This window comes from Cnephaeus nilssonii (assembly GCF_951640355.1).
Source record: "Cnephaeus nilssonii genome assembly, chromosome: 1".
Taxonomy (NCBI): Eukaryota; Metazoa; Chordata; class Mammalia; order Chiroptera; family Vespertilionidae; genus Cnephaeus; species Cnephaeus nilssonii.
In genome coordinates, this window is record NC_137072.1 from 88288328 (window position 1) to 88316011 (window position 27684).

General features: G+C 41.2%; 1 protein-coding gene across 2 annotated transcripts in view; it reads right to left on the reverse strand.

Annotated features, from left to right (window-relative positions):
- The window catches only part of SLAIN2 (SLAIN motif family member 2), a 66415-nt gene extending 40460 nt beyond the window's left edge, over window positions 1-25955 (reverse strand). The window contains exons 1-3 of one of the 2 annotated variants that reach the window (XM_079775472.1): window positions 23553-25955; window positions 6358-6506; window positions 161-325 (exon numbers count right to left, since the gene is read on the reverse strand). In XM_079775472.1, the coding sequence (XP_079631598.1) occupies window positions 161-325; window positions 6358-6506; window positions 23553-23950 (712 nt within the window). In that variant the 5' untranslated portion in view covers window positions 23951-25955. The remainder of the gene's footprint in view (window positions 1-160; window positions 326-6357; window positions 6507-23552) is intronic. The other variant, XM_079775473.1, reaches the window with a different exon arrangement.
- Between the last annotated feature and the right edge of the window lie 1729 nt (window positions 25956-27684).

The window sequence follows — 27684 nt, forward strand, 5'->3', positions numbered from 1 at the left end:
CCCTCTGCAGTGCCAAGTAGACCCTCAATGATATATTCTCTAATCAGTTAAAAGTTTCATAAATAAAATAACTTGATCTACTGATGAATAAGGTATTTTCTCAGGTAGGGCAGTAAGTTAAAACCCATTCTTTAAGCATTCCATTTCATTTTCTCCTTACCTGAATTTCCAGGAAGTATTAGCTGTTTGACTATAGGAGGTCGCACTGGGGTTGAGGATGGAGAATTGAAACCACTGCTGTATGGGCTACTTGCATTTGGACTATAAGGGCTTGTATAACTCACGGAGTTGAAAGGATTATTATATAAATTCTGCCTCTTGAGAGCTGTATTAATGAAAAGGGGGAAATCAAATTTAATAACTGAGAAAAAGTTAACATTTTATTACGAAATTTTTCCTAGTATAAAATAAGTCATTACCTATCTCAATTTCAATACAGAAATATTCTTATAGTGGGAGAAAATATATCCTATTAATAATCTCAACAAAATATTTTAATTATCTTAAATTGTGTTATGCAAGGAAAAGAGTAGCCACACCAAACAACAAAGTAATAGCATAGAAAAAATATCTTCTCAACAAATTATTAGCCACTAAATGAATGTTCTGCTATGTAATTAGAAAGTTTATTCCACTGTATCAACCTCAAATGACCTTGAAAAATAAAATGAATGTAAAGGCAATTTGAATTTTCTCATTTTTCAACAACAAACTTTTTGTGTTAAAAAAAAAACAAAAACCCAGTATGAAATAATGAGTTTTTAAAAAGCTTTTTCAAAGTTTGGATTTTTTGGGGGAAAAAAAGCAATAATAAGTAGGTTAAGGTCAAACATGGGAGAATTCTCTTTAAAAAAAAAAGTCCTCCTCCCTCCCATTTTCTGGCTCAAGAAGAATATTTCTGCCAAAAAGAAAAAAAAAATTGTGCCATGCATATAAAATAGAAACAGTACTAAAAATAGGGCTAAGATATCAAGTGCAATTATGTACAAGAAATATTAATACTTGAAATAGTACTTCTTTCTTCTACCCTATTATAAAATCCACAGTTTATTCAACATTTCTGACCATCAGCAAATTACTGTGTAAAAACAGAGACAAATGTGACATGGTGCTTTTTCTCAAGAGGCCAAGTAGTTTAGCCAGGAAAAGACGATTATTTCAAGACAAAATGAAATGAGTATTATCATAAAGATGCAAAGGTTTGTGGAGATTATGAGATAAGAGTAAGGTATCACAATTGTGAGAAACTACGTAAGGCTATTGGCAGGAGAGGCACTGCTACAGTCTTGAGAGGATGAATATGCTACCCAAAGTGAGGAAAGTGTGTGCTTTTGTCTGTGTTTATAACATGAACAGAAGCAGTGTCTTGAAAATGCACAGTATGTTCAGGGAGTAAGAGCGAATAATCTAGAAAGGTAAAGCACACGGTGAGGTACAATAGGGAAAACCAGCTGGGGCCAGGTCAGGGAGGCCTGGGATACTATGCTCAGGAGTCTGAACCTCAATCAGCAGCAATGATAGTGCCATCAGTGATTTGGGAGCAAGAGTTATATGATCCAATCAGTTTAGGGGGAAAAACTGAGGGTGATTTTGAAGTTGAATAGATTAGCCTGAATTAGGCAGTATAGGTGACCAAAAAAAAAAAAAAAAAAAAAAGGAATAAACATTAAACATTGGGAAAAGGGAAAAAAAAAAAATGAAGACTCTGAAGTTACTGAATAGTGTAGAAAGTCGAACAGATTAGTCTTATATATAATTCACTATGAGACAACACACCTCATTTTACAATATTTAGTATGTATTGTGTACTAGTAGCATGGTCTCCGAAATACTGACCTGAACAGAAATGGGGCTGCTAACTTCTTCCTATCTCTTTATTCCTCCATCTCCTTTGAAACTCATTCTCTTTAATTAGTTATTTATTTAATCACTAGCATTTCAAGTCCTCAGCCCTTTTATCTTCTCACTCTATACCATGTTCTCTTTCCTGGGAAATCTCGCATGACATTAGTTACTATCTATAGTCCTCAAACTCCTCATTATTTATATGCCCATTCCTAAGCCTTTCTGAGCTCCAGTTCCATATACACTGCCCATTCAGTCTCCCCCGTGGGTATGGAAAATTTGCCCCAGAGCCAACATCCAAACTCACAATTCTCCCACTAAAAATAGAATTCTCTTTCTGGGGTCCCTATGTCAAAATGCTAACAACATTTCTCCTATCACACAGCTGGAAACCCAGAAATCAATGCTGACACTTTCTTTTCCCTCATTTCCTCATATTAGGTTCATTCCTTTTTACTTCCACATTTGCATCACTGCCCTTTCACCCTCCATCCCCCACATTACCCAGCTATCCTCATCAATCCCCATCAAGAGCATCCTACATTCACTTTCGGTCTTCTCGTCTAGTCTCCACACTATAGCTAAGCAAGACTATCAAAATGTAAACCTTGTCTTCCCACCCACACACACACCCTTAAATAAAACCCTTTGATATCTTCCATTACTTTTAGAATCAAATCTGAAATCTTTAATGTGGTCTATAAGGCCTTGCAGAGTCTGGCTCCTTCATATATTCTGGCCTTATCGTACATCGCTTCCTTCCTACAGCCACCCTGGCTCCTTCCAGTTCCTCATGTATGCCATGCTTCCTCCCACACACCCACATAGGCCTTTCTCTTCCAGAAACACCCTCCATCCTTTTCCCCCTTCGCCCACTTAAATTTTTCTGATTCTTTAGGATTCAGGTTACAAATCACTTCCTGAGGTGAAATTCCTGTTCCTTTATTACAGATCACCCTTTAAAATAATTATTTGTATTTACATTTTCCCTACTAGATGATAAACTCCATGAATGTAGACACAATGTTAGTTTTTCCTCCGCCCTTTCCCCAAATCCTAATAACAGGCTCTCAATAAATATTGACTATATGCATGAATGAATAACATTAATTTGAATACAGACGATACTGAATACCATATGAATGGATGAAATAATCAAGAGAGAAGTGGGGCAAAAAAGAGACCTGGGGTACCCTAAATTTAAAAGATGGCTTGATGGCCTTGGCCAGTGTTGCTCAGTGGTTAAAGTGTTCCTTGCATTGAAGGGTCACGGTTTTGATCCCCAGTAAAGGCACACACGGAGGTTGTCGGTTCAATCCTGGTCAGGATGCGTGGTGAGGCAACCAATCAATGTTTCTCTCTCAGATCAACATTTCTCTCTCTCCCTCTCCCTTCCTCTCTCTAGAATCAATGAAAAACATATCCTCAGGTGAGGTTAAAAAGAAAAGAAAAGAAAAGAAAAGAAAAGAAAAGAAAAGAAAAGAAAAGAAAAGAAAAGAAAAGAAAAGAAAAGAAAAGAAACAGATGGCCAGATAGGAGTAGGAGGAATGTAAAGTTTTAATGGCACAGTATTTTAGCATGGGATGATGAAAAAGTTCGGAGATGGGCTGTGGTGATGTTGCATAGCACTGTGAATGTACTTAATGCCACCTAACTAACAGTATATTTAAAAGTGGTTAAAATGGGAAATTTTATGTTATGTAAATTTTACCACACACACACAAAAGAGGGGCGAAGGAAGAACCTTCAAAGAAGACGGAAAAGGAAACAGCAGAGAGGGTTGGAGAAGGTAAAGAAGATAATGCACTACTATAAAAAAACAGAGAACATCATCTTAGGAACAGCTGGTAGTGCCCTGCAGAGAAGCCGAGTGTGATGGAGCAGACACTGTCTGCCAGGAAGTTCTTTGCCTTATCAAAAAACACATTTAAAAAACAAGCTCTCTTCCAACTTGGAAAAGGGGGGTTTATGATTACAAGGTTCTGACTTGAAATAGCCAAGTCATTTTTCCTTTAAGTAGACATTATATTTATAGCTCTAGCTACTGCTCTGTGCGTATACGGCTACAGAACATAGACACTGTGAAACAGGTCTAGTACCTGATTACATCTAGTACAAGAGCAACAGCTTCTCTCACACTCTCCTATTATCTTTAATACCCTTTCTAATAAAGCCAAAAGCCACTCACTCAAACTGTTATTTTTGAGGAATAACAACTTTGTTTTTTCTCTTCTAAGGCTAAATTGATAATTATCAATTGCTAATAGTTCCCATTCCTTAGGATGTTTTAAAACAGAGATTGGTGAACTATAGCCTGCGAGTCAAATACAGCCCACCACCTGTTTTTGTAAATAAAGTTTATTGGAACACTGCCATGCCTGTTCATTTATGTACTAACTATGGCTACTTCTGCTATAGAGCAAAGTTGAGTAATTGCAACAGAGTCCTCATAGCCCACAAGCCTCAACTATTTATTATCTGGCTCTTTACAAAAAAGTTTGCCAATCCCTGTTTCACATGTTTATTTATCTATTTATTGTCTGCTTCCCCATTAGAATATAAGTTTCAGAAAGTAAGGGACTTTTTCTAATATTATTAATTGCTATATCCTTAGAGTTAAGAACAATACCTAGCACATGGTAGATTATGAACATATAACTTCTGAATGATGAAATTTAAAAAAATATGTTTTTATTGATCTTTATAAAGAGAGGAAGGGGGAGAGATAGAAACATCAAACATTATATCGATAGGTTGCCTCCTGCATGCCCCCTACTGGGGATCAAGCCCGCAACCTGGGCGTGTGCCCTGACCCAGAATTGAACCAGTGATCTCTGAGTGCATGGGACCATGCTCAATCTACTGAGCCATACCAGCTGGGGTGGATGCTGAAAATTTTTAATTAAATTGTAAAGTGTACTTATATTATTTCTAAGATAAGATAGAATACTAGAAAATTGCTCCTAAAAGCAGGTTACTAGTAAACATGTCTAAATAATAGCACCTAACTGAAATTAATTAGAAAATTTCCAATTAAAAAAATATATATATATTTATTGATTTCAGAGAGGAAGGAAGAGGGAGAGAGAAATAGAAACATCAATGATGAAAGGGAATCACCGATTGGCTGCCTCATGGACACCCCATACTGGGGATTGAGCCTGCAACACGGGCATATTCCCTGACCGGGAATCAAACTGTGACCTCCTGGTTCATAGGTCGATGTTCAACCACTGAGCCGCACCGGCCAGGCCAGCTGTTTTTAAATTGTGAAATACTAGCTTGTTTACATATTTCTAAAGATCTCTTATGAATGTAACTTAAATCAAGCTCCAGAATATAATTCTAAAAACACTTGATATCCAGACAAAAGCATTTAAAAAACTACATAAAGGCTGTTGCTTTTTACAAAGGGATTCTCCACACAGAGGAAAAGTTAAAACTTTAGTGTCAATATAGGCTCAGAAGCTCTGTAATCATATCCAGATGTTATTTTCATATAATAACCAAACTCCTTACAACCAACTTACTGCATTTTTACTGTATGCCCATTTAACTGTTTAGTCTCCTCTTTGTCTCCCCTGACCATTTTCAGTTTACAGTCTAACAAGAGAAATCATTATTTCGATAATAAAGCCAAAACAAGCAAATTTAAATAAAACACTGCCAAGTAAATATAAACCAAAGAACTCAAAAACCTATTTTGGATTAGTACTCACACATCAATCCTTTCGTTTGAGAGTATTCCAGAGAACAGTAACATTCTTAAGAGACTGAGAGAAATTCCAAGAAAGAGTCAGTAATATTTTTCCTATATTTCTATCCACACTGGCATGCTACACTAAATGCCACAGTCACAGTTACATTTTGCCAGCTTTGTTAATGCCATAAACAAAAGAGCATAAAAACAATTTAAACTTTAAATGACAAGTTAAAAGAAAAACATAACAAGGAAAGGAAATGAATACATTTGCTAAGCATTGCGAATCAGAAAAACATGCTAGGCTCTTTCATAAACATTACATTTAATCCTTAAAACAACCTTACAAGGTTCTCTATTCTTATGAGAAAACTGCTAAGTAATGCGCAGTCACACAGTAACTACTAGTAAGTGCTAGAGTGAGAACAAGGTCTTAAACTGTATCTTTCTACCCTATCAGAATTTCCACAAAGTGGTAAGATAATTAGACAAACATTTTTAAAGTAGTTATTTGTTTCTATTTGTATTAGAAAAACACACATAAATATAAAATTCAATATTTCTTGAATATTTTCTTTAGAATAAAGCTAAATAAAAATGAGATTGGAAAAAAAGTAAAATAAATAATAGAACAATGTTATGTGCATATGGCAAAAACTCATGATGACATGCACAATGAGATTTGAAAAACATTACCAGGCAAAGAATTGCCTTCCTAAAAACAAACTGCAACATATATTTGTTTGTTTCTTTCTTTGTTTGTTATTAAAGGAAGCAAAGAGATGAATTTACAAGTGAAATTATAGGCATACCTGACATAGTTTGATCAAGTTTGTGGATAAGAGATTTTTTAGCACATTCAACATCAGGACTTGGGTAATCCAAAACTTGCCTGCACCAAACTAATGGGCTAACCGATTTCTGCATTGGTGTAAGTTTTTTCTTTGGTGATGAATACAGCCTAGAAGAAAAATAAAACAAAAACAAAAGGGTAACCTTCATTATTAAGAACAAGGTTAAAAGATAGGGATCCTTTTGGATAGGTTTAAATGGAGGAGGGGAGTAAAAATAATGGAGTATGTTTAAAATCACCCACATTTTACTTTGTGCACAGGAAGAAAATAACACTATAACCATCAATATAAACCCAAATCTCAACTATTTTTTTAAAATATATTTTATTGATTTTTTTACAGAGAGGAAGGGAGAGGGAGAGAGAAACATCAATCAGCTACCTCCTGCACACCCCCTACTGGGGATGTGCCTGCGACCAAGGTACATGCCCTTGACCGGAATCGAACCTGGGACCCTTGAGTCCACAGGCTGACGCTGTATCCACTGAGCCAAACTGGTTAAGGCCAAATCTCAACTATTAAAATGAACCCAAAGGAGGCCAACTGTCTAATCCAAAAATGTCTTATTTTTCTTTCACTCTCTTTATAAAAAATATGAGGAAACATCTATCTTTAAAATAGTTTATTCTGTTTTCATTAGTACACTAGAGGCCCGATGCCTTTCTACTTCCCAGTTCCCTTCCTACCACAAACCACACAAAAACCTACCATAAATAATTCATTCCTTTTAGTTAAGCAGTACTCACTCTGTAGCCCTCTCTCTTTTCAAACAATAATGTGTCAGAGAAAAGCATCACTTAAGTCCTTAATAACTTAATATGAATTAATTTATAAAATTACACAAATCTAAGGAAAGAAGGGATGGTATTTTATAAGCTCCTGGGTAAGGTACGAAAAAAGAAAAAGAGCAGAACACAGGGGTGGGGTACATTTAAATTTCTTATGTCATACTTTTTTTTCCAGATTAGTCCCTATTATGTCAATTGATGTTATTTCAAATGTGAATCCGTATGAAAAACATGAAATTACTTGAATTCTAACCAAAGTGGTTTTTAAATTGACACTTTAAATATACCCCTACAGTACCAGAATTGACAAAATACTTCCTAATGGCATTATGTACATTTTCCATCCCTTCACTCTTCCCTATCTATAACTTAGGTCTGTCACTCATATCTGATCTAGATCATCAAGACTAACAGGGAAAATGATTTCTCTAGTCCACGATTCATATTCATTTGGACAAAAATAATGAGATAGAATCCTGATTTGTGCAATAACTCAAAATTACACCAATGGGATTCATTCCATTTCCAACTTAAATACTGCAAATGTCTCATAACAAATATCTCCCTCAGCATCCCAGCTTTCATTGCGATAATTATCACATACTGATATTCTATGCTAGCAAGTATTTAGCAAGCAAAGTCTATAGATGACACACATTCATAAACCCCCTTTGTGATATTAACATACTCTTTCAATACACAACTTTCCCCTGCACTACTGGTTTCACACAATTTATCCTCATGACTCACGTGTACTTAGTATATTCCTCTACTATCCTATATGATAAAAGCCTAAATGCTAAGTGTCCGGTCATCCATTCAACCAATCAAAGCATAATATGCTAATGACATGCTAAGGCTGCTCAACCGCTCGCTATGATGTGTACTGACCACCAGGGGGCAGATGTTCCAACTAGGTTAGCTTGCTGCTGGGGTCCAGCCAATCGGTACTGAGCGAGACGGGTTGGACAAGCCCTGGAGCCCTCCCTTGATCCCTCCCCAGCTGGCCAACCTCCCGCATCTCTCCCTGGCCCCAATCGTGCACTGGTGGGGTCCCTCAGCCTGGCCTGCGCCCTCTTGCAATCCAGGATCCCTCGGGGGATGTCAGAGAAATGGTTTCGGCCCGATCCCACAGGCCAGGCCGAGGGACCCTACTGGTGCATGAATTCATGCACCAGGCCTCTAATTAGCTATAAAAATCATTTTAAAAAGTGCAAACAATATGAGTGAGCCTCAGAAAACATGCTCGGTGAAAGAAGCCAGACACAAAAGAACACATATAGTATGATGCCATTTATAAGAAACTAGAGACCCGGTGCATGAAATTCGTGTGTGTGTGTGTGGGGGGGGGGGGTCCCCTCAGCCCAGCCTGCACCCTCTCCAATCTGGGACCCCTTGGGGGATGTCCGACATCCCTCTCACAATCCTGGACCGCTGGCTCCTAATTACTCACCTGCTTATTCACCTGCCTGCCTGCCCCCAACTCCCCCCCCCCACCCCCGCTCCCCGTGCCGGCCTGGTTGCCCTATGCAGCCTGCTGTTCAGTCGTTTGGTCGCCCCACACAGCCTGCTTGTTCAGTCGTTTGGTCATCCCTCACTAAACCCCCTGCCGGCCTGGTTGTAGGCAGCCATCTTGTGAGGGTGTGAGGGTTAATTTGCATATCACCTCTTTATTATATAGGATGTCTAGAAAAGAACATGGAGCAGGAAGTAGATTAGTTGTTGCTTAGGGCTGGAGATAGGAATGGAGATGAGGTTTCTTCTTAGGGTGATATAAATGTTCTAAAAATTACATGGTAGTGATAATTGTGCTGTGTCATGACTGTAAATATACTACAACACTGAATTACACAATGATTTTTATCGTACATAAATTACACGGGTACCAGTGAATTTTATAGTATATAAATTATATCTTAATAAAGCTGTTTATAAAAAAAGTTGTAAGGTGCTTGTAGCTTATTTAAAAATATAGAAACTACTGTAAACTAAATAAATGAAACATTGATCATTTAAAATCAATTAAAGTAAAACATTACCATCTATCTCCCTATACCCATGAATTATAGTTTTCCTGTTTTTGTCAATGGCACTGTAATTCTTTCAGTTAAAAAAGCTAAAAACTTAAAAGTTTGAATTTCCCCATCTTTATATTTCCTACACTCACCAAAAATCTGAAAATAAGTCCTGCTGATCCTACATGTATAAATTACCCCCATTATTCCTACATGTATAATCCTGCTGATCCTACATGTATAATTTTCCCCTACTATTCCTACATTTACTCCCCTAACTAGCAACAGAGAATGCTCCTTCCTTCCATTTATAGTTAAAAGTTAATGTGGCAATTGTTCCATTCCTAGAGTGATGAAAAGGAGGAGACTGATTCAATAATCCCTGGGACATGTCAATTATCTTCTACCACTCTAACCTCTGATTTCAGTGCCCATCACTATCCTCAAGTAAAGTCAGAGGGTTTGGGCCTATATAGTATTGGCACAAAATTATTCTTCAGTCAGGGAACCTTTGGTTGTGGTTTTAAAGTACTTTTAAACCTGCAGAGGATACATGAGCTGGGTTGTAGCATGTAACAGGATCCTCCTTTAGCAAGACCAAGTTGTTCCAGTCCCTGAGTTTTAAACAGAAAATCCTAAGTCTTACTTCAAGACCAATTCAAGTCTTACCTTTTTCAAAAGGCTTTCCAAATGCTACAGTTCTGACTACTTATCATGTCAACATAGTGCTCTACTCATAGTAGATATTCAGTAAGTGTTTGAATACTCCTAGAGTGACCATTCATCCCAGCTTGCCCAGAAAGTCCTAATTTAAGCCTGCTGTTTTGGCATCACAACACTTTGACTCTTAAATAGTGTCCAGGTTACTATAATAAATTACATAACCACTTTAGTTTTTCCTAATTTTCAGAACCTTACTATTTTATGACTTATAACTGTATATAGAGCAAAGTTACTAGAATACAATACTTACTCCTGCAACAGAGCACTAATTATTTCTGGTTACATGTGACACCATACTGTATTCTTTAAAGACATACTTGGGTGATTTTGTCCCAGGGAACATTTAGCAATGTGTGGAGATATTTTTGTTTGGCTAGGAATGCTGCTAGACATCCAACCATGGATAGGACAGCCCCCACAACAAAGAATTATCTGGCCCCAAATATCTATATTCTCATATAATAAAGTTAATAAGATCAAAATAATATTTTATTAATACGTTTTTATTTATTTCAGAGAGAGGAAAAGAGAGGGAGAGAGAGATTGGAACATCAATGATGAGGGAGAATCATTGATCAGTTGCCTTCTGCACTCCCCCTACTGGGGATGGAGCTTGCAACCGGGGCATGTGCCCTTGACTGGAATCAAACCCGGGACCCTTCAGTCTGCAGGCCGACGTTCTATCCACTGAGCCAAACCTGCTAGGGCCAAAATAATGTTTTTAAAATGTAAATGTCTTATAAGAGGAACTAAACAAATCTGTTCCTTAATCACTTATCTTGATTTTCATGCAGTCAATTATAAGATGTTGGGATGAAAAGTAAACAGTACCGCTATGGACTCAATACTTTGGTTTGGACTCCAGTTTTGTCACATGCTTCAGGGCACAAGAGGTTGGTAAAGCTCAGGAGGTCAGTTTTCTAGCCCATAAAGCTAACTGTGCCTCGGTTCCCACCTATATACTATTGCCACACGAATCTTTCCAAAACAGCATTTTGTAAAGGTACTGGAATACTCATCCTTGTCATGTGGCTCCAGTTAGGCTGAAGCGTGTCCCATACACTTAAAGGCTGCACAAGGGAAGCAACCTATCAATGTTTCTCACATCCATGTCTCTCTCTCTCTCTCTCTCTCTCTCTCTCTCTCTCTCTCTCTAAATTAAAAAAAAGAATATTAAAACATTCAAGAATATTGAGCACTCAAAAAATCTCCTCCTAGCCCTAGCCCCGTGGGCAAACTGCGGCTTGCGAGCCACATGCGGCTCTTTGGCCCCTTGAGTGTGGCTCTTCCACAAAAGACCACGGCCTGGGCGAGTCTATTTTGAAGAAGTGGCGTTAGAACAAGTTTAAAACATTTGGCTCTCAGAAGAAATTTCAGTCGTTGTACTGTTGGTATTTGGCTCTGTGGACTAATGAGTTTGCCCACCACTGCCCAAGCGGTTTGGCTCAGTGGATAAAGTGTCAGCCAGGGGACCAAAGGGTCCCAGGGTTCAATTCCGGTCAAGGGCATGTACTTTGGTTGCAGGCTCCTCCCTGACCTGGGCCCTGGTCAGGGCTTGTGCAGGAGACAACCAATCAATGTGTTTCTCTCACATTTATGTTTCTGTCTTTCTCTCCCTAAAAATCAATGGAACAATATCCTCAGGTGAGGATTAACAACAACAACAAAAGATCTCCTAGATTTCACAGGCCATCTATCCACAGTATAGTCTCCAATGCAATGATTCAACTTTATTTTTCACTTGTTCCCCAACAAACTTCACTTAAGTATCTTTATTGGCTTTCAAATTACCCTTCTCAAATGCAGCTTTTCCTATGCTTTTTAGTTCTGACAGAACAGCAAGAAATACCCTTCCATCCATACCTAAATCTTAAGTATCAATTCTCACATTCAAATCCATATAAACTTAACCTAAAAATATTCAGAGCATATTTATACTAAAGAATTATTTTTAATTAAGGTATGTGAAACTGGTATTGTGAATATCCTATCTAATAAAGAGGGAATATGCTAATTGACCCTCATGCTATCGCAAAGATGGCAGCACCCACAGCCAATAAGGAGGGAATATGCTAATTGACTGCCACACCCTCAAAGATGGCGGTCCCCCCAGCCAATAAGGAGGGAATATGCTAATTGACTGTCCGCCCTCAAAGATGGCAGTGCCCACAGCCACAAGATGGCAGTGCCCAGTCCCTTCAGCCCCGCTGTGGTGGCAGGTGCATGGCAAGGCTGGGCCCGCCCCCAGAGTCCCCCAGTCCCCTCAGGCCCCCAGTCACCCAGGGCCGGCCCGAGGCACAGGCAAGCCTCAGATGTCGGCTGCCCAGCCGCCCAGGGCCGGCCCGAGGTGCAGGTAACCAGGGCCAGCCAAGGCTTGTGCTGCCGGCAGCAGCAGCAGCAGAGGTGTGATGGGGCATCACCTTGCCCTGATCACCGGGTCGCTTCCTGCCCCTGAGGGCTCCCAGACTGTGAGAGGGGGCAGGCCGGGCTGAGGGACCCCCTCCAGGGCATGAATTTTCATGCACCGGACCTCTAGTGTTTAATAAGCCCTTATCTTCTACTACAATATTTAGTCATTAAATGGTATGATGTTTGGGATGGAATTGGCTTCAAAATATCCCAGGCGGTTGAGGTTTGAATGGAACAGATGAAACAAGAATGGCATGAGTCAGTTAAGTGTTAAAGATGAGTAAAAAGTTAAATGGAGGTTCATTTTACTGTCACTCTACTTTTGTTTTTTTTGAAATTTTCCAAAATAAAATGTTTTAAGTTCAATGGAAAGATAGGGGAGACTGGAAGTAAAATAATAAAAACAGTGAATATGATGATGACAATGATGAAAGCTAACACTTATACATTTAATTTGTGCCAAGAATGGTTCTAAATACTTTACATACACACATACACACACACACACACACACACACACACACACACACACACACACACACATATATTACACTTAATTCTCTAATTCTCTATGATGGTATGGCCTAATCTAAAATAATAAAAGTGTAATATGCTAATTAGACCAGACTTCCTTCCGGACGACCTTCTGGACAAAGCTGGGTCTGCAAGGGAAGCCCGGGTCCCGGGTGCCTGCCGGCGGCCGGAGGGAAGCCTGGGTCCTGGGTGCCAGAGGGAGGCCAGTGCCGACAGCCGGGGGAAGGAAGGCCTACTCTTGCACTTATTTTGTGCATCAGGCCTCTAGTGATCTCTATAGTCTTGCGCTATATGACGAGACAATGAGGATTACATATAGGAGGATGGTCCCATAAGATTACAATGGGGCTGAAAAATTCCTATGGCCTAGTGATGCTGTTGACATTGCTATGTCTTAGGGCAGTGGTCGGCAAACTCATTAGTCAACAGAGCCAAATATCAACAGTACAACGATTGAAATTTCTTTTCAGAGCCGAAAACCGACTTCTGCGCATGGGCCACGAAGTTTCAATAGCACTGTACGTGTGCGCCCGCACGTGGTATTTTCTGGAAGAGCCATACTCAAGGGGCCAAAGAGCCGCATGTGGCTCGCGAGCCGCAGTTTGCCAACCACTGTCTTAGGGCAAGACATTACACAAAACTTACTATTGTGTTACAATTGCCTAGTATTCCGTAAAAGTAGCAAGCTGTAATGTAGGAGCTGTAGATGAACAGAATTTGTCATTCTCAAATATGTCTCTGACATAAGAATTATTTCAAGCTGTTTAATTTTAAGAAACAGCAGAAATGAGAGAAGCTCTGAAAAAGAAGTAGAAGTTACCCTTTGTAAAAGATATTTACATTTGTACAGTAAATCTCCATTTGTCAGGGTGTCTCCCTCAGTGTACTAGGAAGAGGGGGACGACCTTATCTCTATAAACTCTTATCAATGCAGATGGCAATGACTTAATTGTGCCTAACTACCTTACTCTGGTTTACTGTGCTTTTTTTCCTGATAACCTCCAATAACTGACCCCCAACTTCTTTTGTTTTGAGCTAAAGATGGTACTCAAAGGTGGTGGCTTAAGTTACTTGGTTTTCCTAGGTCACTCCCATGTGTACAAGAGGTATACATGTTATTAAACTTTTGTTTGCTTTTCTGCTGTTAATCTGTCTTTTATTACAGGGATGTGTTAGCCAAGAACCCAGAAAGGTAGAGGAAAAATTATTTTCCTCCCTATAGACCCACAGGCTATATACCATTTAGCCTAGGCATATAGTAGGCTATACCACCTGGTTTTGTGTAAGAACACAAGGAAATCTCTGAAAATATCCCATTTCAGTATTTCGGAGATAACAGAGGTTCAAGTACAGAGATTAAGTGGTTTACCCAAGGTCATACACCTAACAAGGGTGGAAGCAGGAATTCCAACTCAGGCTATCTAGTTCCAGAGTCATGGCTCTTAGCTACTATGTTATTGGACTCCCAGGAGCTCCAAAAGCCAGGTTAGAACAAGAATGATGAGTATAATAATGAACAACATAAACTGATGAACAAAAATAGATCCAGAGACATAGAAGCATTGAACAGACTGTCAAACCTCAGAGGGAAGGCAGGGGAGGGTGGGTAAGAGGTCAACCAAAGGACTTGTATATATGCATATAAACATAATTAATGGACATAGACAGTAGGGGGGTGAGGGCATGTGCTGGGGGGCGGGAGCAGGTGGGGAGATATCAATGGGGGAAAAAGGAAACATATGTAATACTTTCAATAATAAAGAATTAAAAAAAAAAGAATGATGAATACATAAAGGGACATTAGGTAAAGAAATTAATAAAAATGTTCATAGGCCTCAGGTTGTTAAAGACAAATGACCAAAAGACAGAATTGATGGCGGTGATGGGGGAGGGCATATAATAGCCAAAGGTGAATGACTATAAATCTATTAAGACTAACATAAAAAATAACACAATGAAAATTAGGTAAAGATTGAAAACTTTTAAATATAAATCCTAGCTCAGCCATGTACTTGAGTGACTATAGCAAATTATTTAATCTAAGCTTTAATTTCCTTATCTTTAAAATGGGGATTAAAGGGAGTAATGGGGAGCAGCAGCTCAGTCCCAGGGTACTCTCCCTCCAGGGAGTATGCGTGTGCCATCCCCCTCACCCCCTATTGCATGTATCCCCTAATCTCTAAGAGACCCCATGAGACTTGCAACTAGGGTAACAATGGGTAGCGGCAGTTCATCCTGGGCTAATCCCCTGAATCTGTCTCCCCCTTTTCTGACTTCCCAGTGAGCGAAGGCAGCCCAGCCTAGGCTCTCCTGTTGCTTCTTTTATGCCCTTCCCTGTTTCACTCTCCTAAGTGTGTTTTTGCTGCGGTCAATACATTATTGCTTGCTTTTCTAAAATTTTAAAAAAAGGGGGGAGGGGTAATAATAGTTTGACCATACTGGGTTATTAGAAAAGTCCTATATATAAGATGCTTAGCATAGTATCTGTCATATGTTAATGCAGTAAACAATTATTAGTTAATGTTAAAAATAAAAGAGCAATAAAAATCACACTGAAGGATTCCACCCTTACCAACATTATATTGGATATTCTAGCTAGGGCAATTCAGCAAGTAGATAAAATAAGATGCATCCAGATTGGAAAAGAAGTAGTTATCTCTATTAGCAGATGACTTGTTCTTTTATATAAAAAATCCTAAGGAATATCCACACACACAAAAAATGACTACAGCTAAAAAATAACTCCAGCCTGGCTGGCGTGGCTCAGTGGTTGAGCATCAACCTATGAACCAGGAGGTCATGGTTCGATTCCCAGTCAGAGCACATGCCCGGCTGAGAGCTCGATGCCCAGTGGGGGGCAGGGGGAAGCAGCCGATCAATGATTCTCTCTCACTGATGTTTCTATCTCTCTCTCCATCTCCCTTCCTCTCTTAAATCAATTAAAACATATTAAAAAAACAACAACAACTCCAGCAAGGTTGCAGGATACAATGACATCAATATATAAAAGTCAACTGTATTTCTATATACTAGCAATTGACAATGAACAAAAGAAATGTAAAAGAAAAAACAATTCCATTTACAACAGCATCAAAAACCTATACACATAAAAGCCCAGCGATCAGAACGGGTGGGCGGGGACTTGACTTTGGGTTTCCAGCACCCCAGACTCTGACAGGAGGAAGATTTTCATGTACATTTTACTAATTTTTTAAATCTCTGACACTTCTATTATAGAGAAAGAACAAATAGCAATATTAAAATATTTCCTCTAATTCCCTTTTAATGTGCACAAATTTCATGCACTGGGCCACTAGTGTTAAATAAGAGCAGTGAAATTGGACATCTCTGTCTAGTTCCTGATCTTAAGGAGAATGCTTGTAATTTTTGCCCACTGAGTATGATGATGGAGTTTTTTTTTTTTTTTTTTAATATATTTTTATTTATTTCAGAGAGGGAGAGGGAGAGATAGAAATATCAATGATGAGAGAAAGTCATTGATTAGCTGCCTCCTGCACACCCCATACTGGGGATCGAGCCCATAACCTGGGCATGTGTCCTTGGCCAGAATCAAACCCGGGACCCTTTAGTCTGCAGGCCGACACTCTAACCACTCAGCCAAACTGGCTAGGGCTGTTGGGAGATTTGTTTTTTTTAAATACTGCTTCAATTTCACTAGTTGTGATCTGTCTATCCAGATTCTCTGATTCTTCCTGACTTAGTTTTGGAAGATTGCATGTTTCTAGGATCCTGCTCTGTTGTCTGGATTTGGCTACTGGGTGTATTGGTTCTGGGAGGGACTCTGGTGCAGGCCAATGTCAAACACTATCTGTGATTGGCTCTGGGCAACCTGTTTAGAACTATCAACGATCCAGTTTGTGGCTGGGCCTGGGTGTGTGTGGAAAGAACCAAGCTGTGCACCAAGGTCTGCTTTTACTAGCACCAGGTCCAGGGGCAGATCAGCAAAAGTCACAAAGTATCCAGAGATCTTCCTCTGCTTGCAGGCAGTCTGTTAGGCTCAGTTATTTAAAGAGCCTCAGGCTGTACTCCTCAGCTGGGCTTAAGTTCCTCAGGATGGGGCAAGAGGGATTCCAATGGGTGGGGCTATTGCTTCACCCCAGGCTGATGCTACATGGTGGGGAATGCTCTCTCCCCCTGAGAAAGATGGCTTTTGGACATGGGGCATGACTCAGCACAGGGATCCTGGTGGCTGATGTCTCAGCTCTCTCTCCAGAGCCACCAATCCCAGGTTCTCTTCACATAGCTCTAGTCTGCTCGGCCTGCCCTAAGCCAGAGCCGAAGGCGAGTGGCTGTGAACAAAATTTTGTGTATTGGCCCTTTAAGATGGTGCCTGTGTTTCTAGCTCTCTCTCCCTAGCAGACAGAAACCTCACTGATTTTCACAACTAGATGTTATATGGGCACCTTTCCCGGTCATGGTACTCTTGGCTGGGGAATCTGCCTTGGGGTTTAGATCCCAGACTTCTCATGGGAATTCCATCCCCACCACCCCCTCCCCCACCCCCTGCCACTGCCCCAGCTGAGATATCCCTCCAGAACTTCATCTGCTGCCAACGGGAGCCAGGCCAGCCCTCTCGCTCCTCCACACTTTCTACCAGTCTCGATGTGGCCTCCTCTGTAAGACCTTGGTTATAAGGCTTTTCTCCAGCTACTCTTCAGATGGTTATTCTGGATGATTTTTCACTTTACAACTACACTTTAGTTGTAATTCCAGTTAGGTCCTGGGAAGAGTAAGTGTAGCTTCCACCTAATCTGCTGCCATCTTGGATCCTCCCTGGGCAACTGATTTTTTAAAGAATTCTAAAACAATTTAATGGGGATAGAAAAGTCTTTTCAACAAATGGTACAAGAACAACAGGATATCTATCTACATGCAAAAAAAAAAAATGAATTCGAACCCCTACCTCACCTTATATTACAAAATCAAAATGGATCAAAGCAAATGTCGGCAAGGATCTAGAAAAATTGGAACCCTTGTATTAATGCTGGTGAAAATGTAAAATGGTCTAGTTGCTACATAAAACAATATGATGTTTCCTCAAAAAATTAAACAGCATTACCATTTTATCCAGTAATCTCACTTCTGGGTATACACCCAAAAGTGAAAGCAAGGACTTGTACAGGTCTATTTGTATGTTCATGTTCACAGTGGCATTATTCACAAGAAGCAGAAGCAATCCAAGCGTCCATCAATGAAGGAATGGATAAAGAAAATGTGATAGATGCAGGTACAGACACACATACAATGGAGTATTATTCGTCTTAAGAAAGGAAACCATGTCATAGGCTACAACATGGATGAAACATGAGGACATTATGCTAAGTGAAATAAGTGAGTCCCAGAAATACAAGTACTATATGATTCCACTTATGAGATACCTAGAGCATTCAAACTCAGAAACAAAGTAGAATAGTGGTTGCCAGAAGCTGGGGAGAAGTGGGGTAGGGGAGGTAAGGAGTTGGTGTTCTGTGAGTGTAATGTTTCAATCATGCAGGATGGGAGGGTTCTGGGGATCTGTTTACAACAATGTGCATATGGTTGACAAACTATACAGTTGGGAAGCTGAATTTTATGGTTTTTACTGCCAAAAAACCCCATAAATTCCATATTTTAATATAAGCATCATATATATCATATAAGCTTAGGTTTGGGAACAGAAAGATTTAACTGCCGTTTTCTCTTGCCTGTTGAAGATTATGAAACACACACACACACACACACACACACACCCACACACACACACACACCACACACCAAAACAGAAGGAATGGAATTCTGAGACATGCTACAATATAATGAATCTTGAAGACATTGTGGTATGTGAAAAATACAGTCATGAAAACACAAACATTGTATATTTGAATAATATTACCCCATTTTGTTTATTCATTCATCAGTTGATGGGCATTTGGTTGTTTCCATTTGGATTCTTGACTATTATGGAAAATGCTGTGATGAGTATTTATTTATATGGATATGCTTTCATTTTTCTTGGTTATATACCTAGAAGTGGAATTACTAGGTAAAATTATAATTCCATGTTTAACTTTTTGAGAAACTGCCAAACTATTTTTCACAGTGGCTAGACCATTTTATATTCCTACCAGGAACATATGAGGGTTCCAATTTTTGTACATCCTTGCCAACACTTGTTATCTGTCTTTTTGTTATACAGCCATGTGCTAGTATCTCAGTGTGGTTCTAATCTGCATTTGTCTAATGACTAATGATGACCAGCATCTTTTCATGTATTTATTAGCCATTTGTATGTCTTCTTTGGAGAAATGTCTGTTCAAACTATCTGTCCATTTTCTAACTGAGTTACCTATTTTTACTTTGTTAAGATGTAAGAGTTCTTTACATATTCTGGATACTAATCCCTTGTGAGAGAGACGATTTACAAATATTTTCTCCTACTTTGTATGTTGTTTTCTTTCCATTTCTTGATGGAGCCCTTTGAAACATCACATTTTTAATATTATTAAGTCCAATTTATCTATTCTTTCTTTTTGTTGCTTGTGCTTTTAGTATCTTATCCGACAAAACTCTGCTAATACAAGATCATGAGATTTACTCCTGTGTTTTCTTCTAAAAGGTTTATATTTGACCTTACATTTAGGTCTTTAATCCATATTATCGTGACAAAATATACACACTATCAAATTTACCATCTTAACCATTTTTAAGTGTATAGTTCAATGGCATTAAGTACATTCACATTGTTGTGCACCATCCATCTTGAGAACTTTGTTTTGTGGGAATGATGAAAATGTTCTGAATCACAGTGGTAACAGGTGCACAACTCTGCAAATATACTAAAAATCAGTGAATTGCACACTTTAAATATGTAAATTTTATTGTGTGTGAATTTTATCTCAACAAATAAAAACTTAAAGAGAAAAAAATTACTTGAGCCCTGGTTGGTATGGTTCAGTTGGTTTGGTGTTGTCCCATACACCGAAAGGTTGCCAATGGATCCCTGGTCAGGGCACATGCCTGGGTTTCAGCTCAATCCCCGGTAGGGGCGTGCAGGAGGCAGCCGATGAATGTTTCGCTCTCACATTGATGTCTCTCTCTCTCCCTCTTTTCCTCTCTTCTAAAAATCAATAAAAACATATTTTAAAAATATGTATTTTAAAAAAATTACATTGAGAGGGTTAACACAAGAAGACTGTAGCAAAATATGCAAGGATACTAGATGCCAAAGAGTAGGCAGAAATATTCTTCTTTAGCTTCTGTTTTTCTGCTAATAATTTGTTCAAATGGACAGGCCCAATAAACATTCTTCAAAGGCAATTGATCAATTGAGGCAAGGTCATAGAGAATAAGCCTGAAAAAAGTTTAGGCATATCCCTCCAAATAATGGAAAGAACTGAAATACTGCCAATCTGGAATATCATGACAAGACATAGAGTGTATCTGACCTGACAGGCTCATATTAAACATAAGAAACCGAGTGTAAATTATTAATTAAATATTTGGTTTCAAAATAATAACATTTAGCTCAAGCAATTATATCTAACACACACTGTACAGTCAAGTATCATCTAAAATGCTGAGTATAGTTCTAGGGAGAAGGTGTTAGAGGATCATGATAGTAGTCCTCAAATATTTTAAGGAATCATTCATGTGGAAAAGAGATTATATCTAAAAAAGCAAAAAGGAGTGGAAACAGCACAGGCTTTGATGTCATAAAGACCTGGTTTCAAATCCTGATTCCATCATTTACTGTGTGTCATTTGATGCTTAAGAGAAAGATTATGTTTCCTTACCTAGATCTTGATACCTACCTAATAAACGGATAAAAATTAGTGTAAAAATATTTATAAGCTGCCTGGTATAGGCTGACACACTGTGATACACAATGACGTTAGTACCTTTCTCCCGATGTTTCCTACTTGTTCTAGAATAGTGTTTTTCAAACTGAGAATTACAATCCATTAATGGGTCACCAGCGTAGCTGGTTGTAACAAGCTTTTTTCCTAAAGAAAGAGAACAGGAAATATTAGAGGGTACCACGTGTACTAAAAATAACTATAGTTGTATGAAAATTTTGCTTATTCATATACATGTGTGTACTATGATGTAAAATGTGTTTATCCTGAAGCTGAACCAAAAAAAAAAAAAGGTGTGAAAGCCACTGCTCTAGAGCACTGTTTTCTAAATATGATCTATAGATACTAGTTCCTTAGGAGCTCAAGTAAGTTTAGAGAACCATAACACTTAGAAATTTACTATATTCAATATATATTCGCATATCAAAAAGCTCAGAATTTAAAAAACCTGTTCATTTTTGTTGAACCTCGATTTTCCCATATATATTTAACCTCAGATCATCACTATTTATTCACACAATATCTACTGACACATTCAGGACTGGCATTATATGGTATACACTGGAGGGTAAAACATTTCTCTAAATGAAAAAGAAGGTACAATGGGTATAAGTTACAGAAAGTAGATTTTTAGCTTACTAAGAAAGAAAAAAACTCTTGACTCTGAATCTTCCTCCCCTTGCCACTAACACCTACCCCCTTCCAACTTATATTCCAAACACATATCCCAAAGTGCTTTAAACATATTTATCAAACTTTCAATTCACACAAATTTTTTCAGAAAAAGTATAAGACATATATACAATATAAAAAAATGTAGCCAGGATCAAAGCAATAAGCAGGAACCACTCTGTCAAAAGAAACTTCTGGCATAGTATTTAAGAAGACTTGCTTTACCTCAACAAACCCTATACTCAGAAACCAAAGCTGCAGGACTTAATCAGCTTCTCAAGGTGGAGTCCATGTGTTCTAATAATACATAAGCTAAAATGGGCTGATGAGTGCATCTAGTCCTCATTATTATCATCACTTGGAAGAGGCATGTGATGATATTTAGATGATTCTGGGTTCTTTTAAAGTGATACATATCCAAGATTCCTTTGGGAGGACGTGATTTCACACTAATATGAAAAACTGTCACTATCATAGTCAGTTCTAATAATATTTGTTATTACTTAACAATAAAATAAAGGCTTGACATCATATATTCAAGAGTACCTCTGTAATTCTAACCTTCCTAACTGGGAGTTACAAATACTAGTATCTCTGACTGCTCTAGCAGCTGTCAGAGCAGAAAATGTCCTTCCCACTCTCCCTTCCCTCCAAAGCCACCTCTCATCCTTCGAGTTTGCCTCAACTACTTTGGACTATCATTCCCCCCCCCCCCCCCCCCCCCCCAATTTCTGAACACTCTCAGTACTTTATGTTCCTATCACTCTTTTTGGCAATTCTCTGTATACGCCCAGGTTATTTAACTGCGTAAAACTTGGCTCCCAACAAGCCTGGAGCTGCCTTAATGAACAGGGATCAACTTTTAAGAAACTTTTGAATCTCCCACAGGATCTTGTAAACATTTCTTGATTTAAATAAATAACTAAGCTTAAGAGTAAGAGCAGCTAGACTTGGAAGAGTTTACCATATGTCAGACCCAGTGCTAAAAGCATACATGCATTATTTTAATCTTCACAACTGTGCTTAGCGTTAAGAACTATTATTTCCTCCATCAAACAGAGAAAGAAAATAAGGCTCCGAGTAACTTGCCCAAGGTCATAAAAGTAGTAAGTGCAGGGCCAGGGCCTGAATCCAGACAAAGCTCCTCACGACCTCCGCGCACTGTCAAGTTTGTGGCCCTGCAGTACCAGAGTCCATGAAGGACTTAGATTTCACTAACTTCGAAGTTTCAATTCCAACGAAGAGTAGAGACATTTGGGGCAAAAGTGAACACGCTGTAAAAGGGTACATCCAGAGAAAGAATTTCCCATAGACATCTTGATGCGGTGGCAACAAAATGTGAAGGAAACCGCCTCCTAAGTCCTTTCTATTTATGGAAGTGATATTACAGTGTGGGTCTCGCAATTTTATCAAGAAGTTGGCTCATGAAAATACAGCCTTGGCTTTCCAAGAACCCTATTTAGAGATGGAAAGAAAAGATAGATGTGATCACTGTCCAGCTCCAAAAAAAAAAAAGCCAAACCCAATTCTTGTTTAAAAAAAACAAGAGCCAGGGCTCTGAGAGTTCCACCCTGGACTCGCCACACAAAGCAGCTCCATCCTCGGCGCCCTCCGCATAAAGCAAGCTTCACCCCACCACCCAGAGGGTCCCTCCCTCCCTCCCGCCAGGAGGGGACCCGGCGGCGCCCACGCGTCCCAAGCGCTGACCGCTGCGCAGAGTGGGACCGCGGCGGTCAGCTCCCGGCTCCCGCTGACACCTCCGCGAGCAGACCCCTCCCTCCCCGACGCACAAAACGCCCAGACCACCGTCCCAAAGCCACTATTTCATTTCACACAAAGCGGGGTTCCTCCCTACAAAGCAGTCTCCCACCTCCGACTCCTCCCACTGGCCGTGCCAACCCACGGACCCCGACGGGATCGACCCACCACCCAGAGGGTCCACCACCCAGAGGAGAACTGGCTCCTCGCCCCTTTCCGCTCGCACGCCTCGAACCCCCGACTCCAGCTGACCTTTCCCAGGCGGAGCAGGAAAACCGCGGGTCCCCGTCCAGCGACCCCAAGCGAGGTGTCCTCCTCCCTGGGGGGGCGCCCCTCGGAGGACGCTCCCCGCCCCCCGGCCCGTCCCCGCCCAGCCCCGGCCGGCGCCCCGCGCTCACCAGCTCTCCTCCTCCTCCTCCCAGCCTGACAGGCGCTCCAGCTCCTCGGGCCGCAGCGGCTCCACCTCGTCCAGCAAGCCGCCCTCGCCCGCCGCCAGCAGGCAGGCGGCGTCCCGCAGGTCCTCGCCGCTCGTCCGCCTCGGGCCCGACCCGGCCCCGCCGCCCGACTTGACGTGGAGGCCGCCCAAGGGGAAGCCCCGCGGGGACGCCGCGCCGGAGGAGGGAGTGGACGCGCCCGCGGCTCGGACCGGGCTCCCGGAGGGCCCGAGGGAGCCGGCGCCCTGCACGGCCCCCGAGCGGCTCCGGAGCTGCTCGTTCTGCTTCTCCAGCTTCTTCACCAGCTCCTGCAGCTTCCGCACCTCCTGGTCCGCGTTCACGTTGGAGTTAACGTCCTCCATCCCGGCCCCGCCGCCTCGGCCGCCCGCCGCCCGCCCGGACTCGCAGCCACAGGGAAAGAGCCGGCGCCCAGAGGCGTCGCCGCCGCCGCCGCCGCCGCCGCCGCCGCGCCGCTCACTCTAGCCGAGGCGCCGGCATCGAGCAGGGCCGGGCCCCCGCCGCCTGCGTCCCCCCAGCTCGGGTTCCGAAGCGCCGCTCGCCCCAGCCGACCCGCCTCATCTGCGCCGGCTCCGGGATTGGGGGAGGCGGCGCCAATATCCGGCCGCGGCCGCCATCTTCCCTCCGTCCCTCCGCCCCCCCCGCGGCCCGGCCCCGTCGGTGACCTCAGAGCGTCGAGGGTGGACTCGGCCCGGGCAGGCGCTGAAGAGACCCGCAGCCGAGCTCGCGGCGGGGCGGGGCGGGGGCGGGGCCTAGGCCGGAAGGGGCGTGTCCGTGCCGCCGGCGGAGGCGGGTCGCGGCCGGGCTGCGCTGGGAGAGGCATTCCCGGCGCAGGCGGGGCGGGAGCTGCGAAGACCGACTCTCTTTGGCGAGAGGGAGTGTGTGGACTTGGCCCCGTGGGGCCGAGATCGCGAACCCCGACTCGAGCTTTTCCTCGCCTGTTGGTCCTGGACGAGGAGCGCGCAATGTTCTCTCCCTCCAAGCCCCGGCGTGTCGGACCCCGGCGGACCCCGCATTCCCTCCGTGCTGGTTCTCGGGGGGCGCTCAGCCGGGGCCCAGGAGAGACCGTTTACTTTGTTCAGCAAATATTTACTCCGTGCCCGCTTGAAACAGGAGGCTGGCAGGGCTGGCAGGAGCTGCGGGGGCCATCTGTGACCCATCCCTGCAAAGGAGAAGGCAGAAGCCACGTGATTAAGAGAGAGCTAAGGTCAAAAGAATAACCACAAATTGTTGACTGCTTACTACGGGCAAGACACGGTGCTCATCACTTTAAAAGGCATGATCTCATCGATTTAAACACAGTTTTCCCGATTTAAAAGAGGGGTATGGAAAACCGCTCCTCTCTCCTTGCTTTTGTCCGTGAATTGATGCAGAATCTGCGGTTTGGATCAGTTTTCTTTGGAAAAACTTAAAAAAAAAAATCCTCGCCTGAGGATGTGCTTACTGATTTGAGAAAGAGTTTTATCAATTTATCCGTTGCCCTCCCTTCGCGCCGGATCTGTAATCCTCAACCTTTTTTGGTTTTATGAGAAGACTCCAACCACCTGAACCACCTGGTCGGGGCAGGAAAGCGTTTACATAGCATATCTTGACTTTTAAAAAAGTTGTACATTAAAAGTACTTAATACACATGTTGACATATACGGATGAATGTTGAGAGATGTATGAATGTGAGAACCTGCCTTCAGTGGCACCCATTTATAAATGTGCACTACAGGCAGCAAAACAAACAAACAAAAACATTTAAATGTTTTGTTTTGATCACTTTTATTCCTCTTCATATGTCAATTGGCTTGTGTTGCAGATTTCCTCTAATTGCCTCCTCCACCCTTAGCTAATAATAATCCGGTCCTATTACACCTGGGTGTGGACTCAGTCTGTGGCTTAGTTGCTTCTACTCTTGAGCTTTTCTGTGCTGTATTTTCCTTGCCCGGAATATTCTACCTGCCAAATCTGATTCATTAAAACCCATGCTCACCCACCCAGGAAACCTTTCCCTGACAATTCCATATCTGGTTGATCTGTTTAACATTATGTGATCAGGAGTTTCAACAGGTACCTGCAGTTTTTAAAAATTTGCTTCTTTTTTTTTTTTAAAGAAATGTTTTTCATTTGTTTTTGTTGTATACTTGATGAAAAGAGACCATTTTTGTTTCCCATGCCTAGTGTATTGTCTGACACATTGGGTTTTCAGTACCTAGTTTGGTGAAAGTTAGGTAGAATGTAAATTCTGACAGATCGAGGACCAGATTGATGTTTATTCATAGCAAAAAAAAAAAAAGTATGAGTATTTTGAAAGTTTCCTGACTAACTACAAATAAGTAGAGTATTTACCCAGCTATGCACACCCAAAGGATGTCTTTGTTTGCTAACACGCAATAATTGTGAATGAATACGTATCATCTGTATAATTCGCATCCCGATATCATTGCTGTCTCTGACACTTCTGAACTAGTTGCCAGAGTGTAAACGTCATGTCTACTTCACATACAGCACTTTTTGCTTGTATTTCATGGTTTATGAAATAGATTCCGAGAGGGCTGTTTCTGTATTGAGAACACTTCAAACATATTGTTTGAAAGGAATAGTTCACAGGATGTTGTTATGAAGTTAAACACTGATATTCCATGGGGTAAGGAGTTTGGTGTGATGTGGCGTGGTGAATTGAGAACCAGAAGGCCTCGTGGAAGATTCTAGCTGTACCACAAATATGGTGGGTAACCTTATCTCTGGCCCTTAAGCAGGTCATGCTGGCTCTATATTCAAAAATATGCCTGGATACTTCCTAGCACCCCCACCTGTACAACTCTAGTTCAATTTGCTTTTTCTTGCCTGGATTCCTGTGGTTCTCTTGATGAATGGGCTTTCTCACTTTGCTGCTTATAATCTGTGATGCACACCGCCACCAGATGATCCTTTGTGTGAGTCAGATCAGGCCACTTTCTTGCCAGGAGTCTTTCACTTGCTTCCCAACATGCTTAAAATCCAGAGTCCTTTCCTGACCTTTACGACTGGACGCTTCCTCATTCTACTCCAGCCAGGCTGGCCTTCTTGTTGATCTTCAAAAAACACTTAACATGCCAAGCAAGTTTCTACTTTGGGAACTTTGCACTTGCTGTTCCCTCCATCTGGGATCTTCCTCCACATTGTCCCATTACTGACTCTCTTCCTTCTGATCTCAGCTCAAATATCACCCAAATTCATTACCCTCGTTATTATCCTCATAAAATAGCATCCCTGTCATCTCCCCTCCTCTTAGCCCGTTTCATTTTCCCTCAGACACATTACATGTATATTTCTTCCTTTGTTTCCTATCTCTCCCCAGTAGAATATTAACTGCGTGAGAACAGGGCTCACTGCTGCATCCCTGGTGCCTAGAACAGTGCCTGCTATGTGGTAGGTGCTTAATGTTGAGTGAGTGAATGGATGGATTTAAGTCACGTGAAGCCTCCTAAAAGAGAACTTCAGATGAATGTGTTTGTTGTACCTCAAATCATTACAGTGGGAATTCCCAATAATGTTGAGTGATTATGTTTGTGGTTGGTTTTTTTTTTTTTAAAGTATACTTTCCTCTTGCAGAAGAGCAACATGTCACACTATATATGTCATCCTCAAAACTAGGTCATTCTCCACTTCTGAATGCCAACCGCCCTTACGAATTGCTGGGAAGAGAAAACCTCAGAAAAAAAAAAGAGAGAGAGAGAAAACCTCAGGTTCTCACTAAAGTATGAGGAGAAGAATATTTCTATTCTATCCTTAACTGTGTGAGAATCCTTCTCTTTCAGGCTAACTACAATACTGTCTTCTCTAGTGACTCAAATGTTAGAGCATGTTTTTTAAAAAGTCACTCTAAAAGTGACTCTGATGTAGATATGAGGAGTAAAGCTGGTAGGTGAGGTGTCTGCATTATGCACACAGCCCACCTCTCTCTGTTCAGGTGTTGTCTTGTAAGCTTGCCTTGTTGCTGAAAGAAGGAGTTGCTTCTTTTCTAGGTAGGCAGGTGTGGCTCTTTCCGTAACTTGCTCCTACTTGCATGATGAAACTCCTGAGCAAGTGGAAAATATTACAAACCACTAAA